The following is a 7,558-nucleotide window of genomic DNA, read 5'->3' as shown; positions in this document are numbered from 1 at the left end:
TTCCTATTATTTGTTCTGCTTTTTCTTTAATTCTGTCTAAGACACAAATCGAGAATATTTTATACGCTACGTTAAGCAAGGATATTCCCCGGGAATTGTTGCAATCCTGTCTATCACCTTTTTTGTGAATTGAGCACACCACCTCCACCTTCCAAACCTCTGGAAGTTTTTCTGTTGTCCACACCCTGCTAATGACTTGCCAGATCCATCGTATTACATCTTTTCCTCCATATTTTAAGAGTTCCGTTTGATCACAATCCTCTCCTGGGGATTTGTGATTTTTTAATCTTTGTACTTGTACTTCAGTTTCCTCAAGTGAGGGGTGTGGGCATTCTTGTGTATTTATGTTCCTAATATTAAAGAGAAATTTTTCGGTTGGTTCCTCACAGTTTAGTAGATGGTCAAAATACTTTCTCCATTTTTCAGCTATTTCTTTCTCTGTAGTTATTAACATTCCATCATCATCCTTAAGAAACCGTTCCTTCTTTTTAAAATCTCCTTTTAAATCTTTCACTCTCTTATACATATCGCGGGTCCTATTTAACCTAAAGTCCTGTTCTGCATCTTGCATAATATTTTGGATATACTTTCTTTTTTCACATCTTATTATATTGTGAGCATCTTTCCTCCGTCTGCTAAATTCTGTAGCACTCTCTTCATTATTAGTATCTTTCAACCATTCTTCCCGGGCTCTCTTTCTCCTTTGTACTGCGTCTTCACAAATTTTATTGAACCATGGTTTCTTTCTCTTTTTTTCTTATCCCTAAGGTTATTTTTGCGGTTTATTGTACAGCCCCACACATCATTCACATCGTCTGTATTTATTATTTGTTGTTCTTTAAGATTTTCGCTGATTTTTTTGCTGTAATTTTTATATATGTCAACGTCTTCTAACTTCTCAATATCATACCTCTCTATTGTATTTAATTTGTGCATGCTTTGCTTCTTGAATTTTACTCTTATCCAGATNACTTAATTCCATTAAATAATATCAGATCCAGTAAACTGGTGAATTCTAATTCTCACTCCGATTATGTGACCATCTTGTGACTTATGATTCTGTTGAAATCAATCTTATGTACCACGCACAGGAAAAGACATTTTCTATTTCACTTGTTTTCAAAATCCAGGTACATCTCTAATGAATACTTTAATATACTAATGCACACTTACTTTTTTGTAACATGCTATCAGCGTACTGGCGATGATATCATTTACAGTATCGCCAACTTGTGTCTGTGGTGCGCGAATACAAGTATTATTAATTTTATTAACTTTATGCCAAAAAATACAGACGAATTGATGAATATTCTAGTTTTGTTAAATAATAATAATGCATATCTAAACTTAATTATTTAAAACTGTTAGTTTATATATTATTTTTTTAAAGGAAGAATTATAGTTAATTAATTGTATTAAAATAAAAAAAGAGTTATACACAATTTTATAAAGTAAATAATTAAGCTTACCATTATTCCTCAGTAGAACAAAAAAAAAGCGAAATCATAACTTCACTAAAATTAATTAGTTTATATTATGGTTATTTGGATTTAATTATTGCAGTAATTATGAAATTGATAAATAAATTTCTACATAAAATATATAATAATGTTTATAATTTTTTTCTTGAAAAAATGCTGAATTTGTCATTGATTGTGATAATTATATAACAGTATATAAATAAATAAAGGATTCAACGGCTTCTATGTAATATAGAAACGTAATTTTTGATTTAAACTTTGATCAATTTTTTATTGTAAAGTCAAATTTCTTTTTTAAGGGTTAAGCCTTTTAATTTATACTTCGGGGAAAAGTCAAATGCTTTAAAAATCATGTCAACTCTTTCTAGGTTTGATTCTTCAGGAACAAATAAGTCATCATAGCTTTTAGTTACATCTGATGAAAAATTAGAAATTTGCTGATTAATAAATATATTTTTGTAGCAAGTGATTTGCCAGAAGTTAATTCTAATACAAAATTCATGGGTTTACCTAAATGATATATTTGTATTTCAAGTAAACCCTTTTTAACATTTTTTTTTATTTTAACTTAAGGGATCAAATCAAGTTTTGACACGAAGGATACACTAGTGAGATGAACACAATATAGTAGACAACACTGGATTATTTCTCTGAATGCCGTCGAGCCGTTTATTAAAAAAAAAGTAGTAACACAAAAGAAGAAAAAGAAAACCAAAAGTAATAATAATATACAAATGTCGATGTCTTGTGATAAGACGAGAAAAACACAATCGACAGTTCGTATGTGCAGACTGTTATTTTGTTGATGTCACGAAGATCACTAATAAAACGTATTATTGCGGCAGGTATTCGACGTAAGCATTTGTTTGCCTTTACACCTCTACGATAACGCGTGTGTGTTACGGTCCGGTTTAGTGGTGCGATGGCTGAGAAGGAGCTGATACAGTCGCAGGGTGTCAAACGGTTTAGAACGCTCTATGGCCGTGTCAGTTACATACAAATTATAAAATTTATTTGAATATTTTATTTGTAGTACTCACAAATCGCAGTTATATTATTATTATAAGGTTATAATAAAATAGTATTTTAGAAGTTATTAACACTTTTTCTTAGAACATTTTTTATTATATGATAGTGAAATTTGTATGTTTCCATATAGTAAAATAATATTAATATTAATTAAGAAATTTGTTCAAACGTGGGGAGATTACAGTGATGAGATCCATTAAATTTATTAAATACGGTGGGATTTTTCATCATGACGAAAAAATTAAGTTCGAATTTTTTTTTTATATTGAAGTTCATTACATAAGCTTTAATTTAATATATATATATATATATATAAATGTTAGTATTTCCAGAGCACTTTCAAAAGTTATGTGAAAATTTTTTATTTTGAAACCCCTTGTGGGTAAGTAAGGGTTCATATTCAAAAAGAAAAGAAATACCAAATTGTCTGTAAAAAAACATTTGTTTTGATACATTCATATTTTTTTAAGTTATAACAGTTTTATGTAAAAAAAAGTGAAAAAAATAAAGAATCAAACAAAAATATGAAATTTCTTATTAAATTTTATTTTAAATAGATAAGTTAAATTTTACTTATATAAAATTATACATCGTTATTTTTTGTTTATCGATCTCCTTTGGTTCTGAAATTTCTTCTGGTGAGACATTAGGATTCAATCCTAAATAAACAATAAAATATTATATTAAAAAAGTGTTTCCGAAAATTCAAATACAATATATTGAATCCAACTCAATTTTATGAAAAATAAACGTATTCAAAATAATTAATATGTATAACTGTAATAATAATTATAATTATAATTATAAATTTAGGATAAAATATTTTACCTTGTTTAAGAAAGTCGATGAATACTGGCGTTGTACGATTTTTTGACAGAACTTCTAAGTTTTCATCTTTGCTCTCTACAATTACATGTCAATGAAATGTCAAAATTATATTAGTTAAAATTACTTATGAGGTCAAAACAATTATATAATTTTTTTATTAATATATATGAATAATGGTTACCAATAACATGCTATATGTTTAATATGCTATCATAATTTGTCATTTTTAATTATCCCCTTTAATATCATTTCCTCCTTACAGGTAGAGAAACTAGATACTTTTATGCAATTTAAATAAAAAATGTATAATTTAGAACGGGGCTATTTAACTATTAGAGCAAGATTATAATATTGGATATAAAATACGTATTACAGTAAAATTTGCTAAATTTTTATGGTCATTTTTTTAAAGATTAATTAACCTAACAATTACATTTTTTTTTTAATTTAATAAATATAAACATTTATAATTATTTTAAATTATATTTTGAGCATTTTTGCAAGAGCTAAATAATATCATTATTTTACAAAATACGGTATGAATTTAAGTGTGAATAAATAATTACATTATTTTTTTTATTACAATAGCTAAAGAAAAACATATCGAACAAGAATTATATACATTTTAAGTCTTTGAAATTAGGTGATAATTCCAATCGACTATACTTGTCCCAAACTATGCCACGTCCCCACTAAGCTACTGTTTTTTTTTTAATAATTTGTGCATTTTCAGGTTATATTATATTTGTTTTTAGTAACAATTATAAATAAATTTATTTCAAAATTTAAAATAGCATAATGATGTATTAATTGTAAAAGTGTGCATATTAATTTTTTTTTCATAAACCATAATAAATATCAATTTTATTAAAAAAAAAATTGTTTTTAAGAATAGATTCTGTAATTTTGATAAGTAACTTAAACTGTTATTATTGTTTTCCATTAAACGGAAAATAGTCTAAATAATATTTTGACAGGTCGAGAGAAATTTTGTAATATTAGTTCTTCAGATATTAGATTTTAAAGTTATAGGTGTAGAGTAAGGTAGTTTTTAGCTATGATTTTATTTACTATAATGCACAGTTAATAATTTCAAAAATCTACTATTAGAAATAATTTTTTCTAACAATAAACTTAATATTTAATTTAGTTAATAAAAATAAATATACATTTTATTAATACATTAATAACATTTTTATGAAAAATCATAATTTAAGAAAAAAATGAATCTAATATTCTCAATAAATTACATTGCATATAAAACCTTACTTATTATTGCGTCTTCAATAGATTCAGTTTGCATAAGTGCATACATCTCATCGGTTATTGTATAATTTGGTATAGGATGTAATTCTATCAAAAAAAATTAAACGTTGTTATTTTAAATGAAATTATATACAAATACTTTCGTTTGATGATTATTGAATCCAACTTATTGTTCAAATAGTTCCATTTATCAAAAGATGATTATAGAGCAACCAGATAATTCAATAATTTTATTTTTTCAACTTTAAATTACTATAACTTTTCTAAGAATGTATTGATACGGCCCCCGTGTCGCTTCGTGATACATGATGCTCTGCTACTCGTGCCATCTTTATCAGCCGTCACCCAATTATGAATATTTGACTGACCACCATCTTTGTCAGTCGTAGCCATACTATTGGCATATAGTAGTTTGACTGACAAACTAATATGCACAAAGTCCAACAAGTATCGACGGCGACCTACCCTAATATACATGAAGTCTTTTACGCGTAAGGACGTTGAGAATGTATGGCACCCACTCCGGACGTGTTGTACGACGAACCGAAATCGCACCAGCACACCGTCGCCCATCAATGCTACCAACTTTTTGACGTTCGAGGACTATGGCGGAAACCGCGTCGCCAACGCCAACCAAAGTGTCGCGATATTATGCGAAGATTATTATTAATTGTTTTCAAATATTCGATTCCTTTTAAAAAATTGTCTGCTGTTACTCATCAATGAAAACGACCTATGGGTTTCTACTATTAAGACAGTGTCGAATACATTATTACGATGTAAGACGTGTCAATACCAAAAACAAAAAACTATATACATAACCTCTTAGGGTGACCTACACTAATGAAACATAAAATATTATTGTAACTTAAATTATGCACACATAATGGGTTTTCCAAAATTATAAGTTAAGTTTGACCATTAATACAATTTTGCATATTACTGTTAGTTTAATATGCACAATTCATTGTTAGCAAATCAAATGTACTTTGATAAATTATCAGTTGATTCATTTTTTGAGATTTTAATGTGCTCTCAAAAAGTCAGCACTTTTAAAGTAAAAATTGTTTGTATATGATTATAATAAAAATATATATTTAATGATTGGAATTAAGTTCATATCAAATTTAACATAATTCCTTTATAATTCTTTAAACATTCTTGGTTTTATAAAAAATCGATCATACCTGAATTTGTTGATTCTATTTGTAATGGTACAGCAATATTTTGGGTAGACATATCATATAGGAAACCAAGTTTAATAAATTTGTTAACCATTATGTCCCTAATTTTATCATGCAATTTTTCACTTAAATAATCAAAGAAAGGAAGTTTACATCCTTTGCTCATCATAGTTTCATATTCTTTATTCCATTCTTGCCACAAATCATCCTCATTATAAAAAGTATATTTACAATGTTTACTTCCACTATCAATTAAAAATCGATTCCTCTTAAAAGTAGACATTGAAGCTTCCAATGTTATTGTTATAAAAGGATATTCTTTTATATTTTCATGATTTTTTTGTACAGTAAAAAACATACAACTGAATAAAGCATCTTGTTTACTTTCAATCCATCGATTATTGTGCATTATGTTTAAAGCGTTTAACGCTCCTAGCATTACTTTAAGTAATAAATTCATTTTATATGATAATTTCATTAACTTATTAATGCAGTTACAACATAAAGTTTCGAAATTTTTTTTATCGCATAGCGTTCTACAATGATTATTAAAATGTCCTAATAAAAAATATAAAATATTCACATTTTTAACATACGAACAACCCAGTATATATGTAGCAGTACGTATTTTATCATTAATATTATCGTATTTGATTTTAGTTTCAAAAATTGTTTCAATAGAGTAAACTTTTTTTTGGAGAACGGCACATGACACGTCATTCAAATTTATCCACCCATAATTAGCAAAAAGATTATCTAACGCTTTCTTATAAGTTATATAATCGTTCATTGCATTAGAAAACTCCAGTATAAAATTAAAAATTAAACAGAAATAAAAAAATCGTAACAGAAACATTTTTTTTATTAGTATATAAAATATTAATTTAACTAAAAATTTAATGTCGACACATTGAATTGAAAATTCGAAAATTTAAAGAATAACAGTACGCTATGTTTAGTATAATATTAGGTCATATTATTAACTTTATATTAATAGATGATATATTGCATTGTACGTAATAAAGTAAAATTGCAATAAATAGCAATTGTAAGTCACTTTGATTTTTTATCAATACAAATGTAAAATTTTAATATTCTAATAATTATAATGAAACATTGATAATTTTGTCAATGCTGAAAATATTACATAACGAACTCCAATTATTGAATTTTTTTGATGGAAAAGATTATCAATTTTATTTTAGGAAAATTATTGGTAAAAAACAGAAAACTTTTTTAACGCTCTGCAGGCGTTTATATTAGATTTTTTTTAAGAATGACACTTATGAAAATCTGAAATATTTACTAGAGTCGCGTATTTTTATTTTTTTCTATTAAATAAAAAATGATTTGATAACCACTTTTGTATAATTACTTTTTGAGTTTTTATAATTTTAAGTTTTAGGCGAGCGAGTTCCTTAACGCAGAATTCTTCTTATCTGTGAGTTATGGTAAAACATTTTCACTAAACACTACCCCGCTTTTCACCTCTTCAAACATTTAATGCGAATATCATGATAAGTAATAATGCAAATTAGGTTATCGACTAGTCAAAATTTTATTTGAATCATTCGCCAATAAATATTAAAAACCCAGCAGAGTGGTAACGTAGAATAGTTGGAACAAGTATAGGTGATATATGACAGTTATTAAAATCCCTATAAAAAAAAATGCTTTGATGCAAATTTGTAGATAGTTTTTCATTTTTAGAAGGAATTATAAATTATTGCAAAAGCAACAAGTTTAATGATTTATAAGTATAATACAAAA

At 26.5% G+C, this 7,558-nt stretch overlaps 1 protein-coding gene across 1 annotated transcript; it reads right to left on the bottom strand.

The window, feature by feature from the left end:
• Positions 1-3,035: 3,035 nt before the first annotated feature.
• LOC126908093 (uncharacterized) lies at positions 3,036-6,703 on the bottom strand. Its single transcript, XM_050689973.1, has 4 exons — positions 5,792-6,703; positions 4,608-4,691; positions 3,339-3,413; positions 3,036-3,169 (listed from the first exon to the last, which is right to left on the bottom strand). The coding sequence occupies exons 1-4, from the start codon at positions 6,642-6,644 to the stop codon at positions 3,084-3,086; spliced, it is 1,098 nt and encodes a 365-aa protein (XP_050545930.1). The 5' UTR covers positions 6,645-6,703; the 3' UTR covers positions 3,036-3,083.
• Between the last annotated feature and the right edge of the window lie 855 nt (positions 6,704-7,558).

The sequence above is a fragment of the Daktulosphaira vitifoliae genome, unplaced genomic scaffold, assembly GCF_025091365.1.
Source record: "Daktulosphaira vitifoliae isolate Bord-2020 unplaced genomic scaffold, ASM2509136v1 Scaffold_5, whole genome shotgun sequence".
Classification (NCBI taxonomy): domain Eukaryota; kingdom Metazoa; phylum Arthropoda; class Insecta; order Hemiptera; family Phylloxeridae; genus Daktulosphaira; species Daktulosphaira vitifoliae.
This window is presented reverse-complemented; position numbering and strand designations above follow the sequence as displayed.

Coding starts and splice junctions, on each gene's coding strand:
- LOC126908093 (XM_050689973.1), bottom strand. CDS start 6,644: ATGTTTCTGTTACGATTTTTTTATTTCTGTTTAATTTTTAATTTTATA. Junction 4,692..5,791: donor AATAGAATCAACAAATTCAG/GTATGATCGATT, acceptor TTTTTTTGATAG/AATTACATCCTATACCAAAT. Junction 3,170..3,338: donor CATCGACTTTCTTAAACAAG/GTAAAATATTTT, acceptor TTGTTTATTTAG/GATTGAATCCTAATGTCTCA.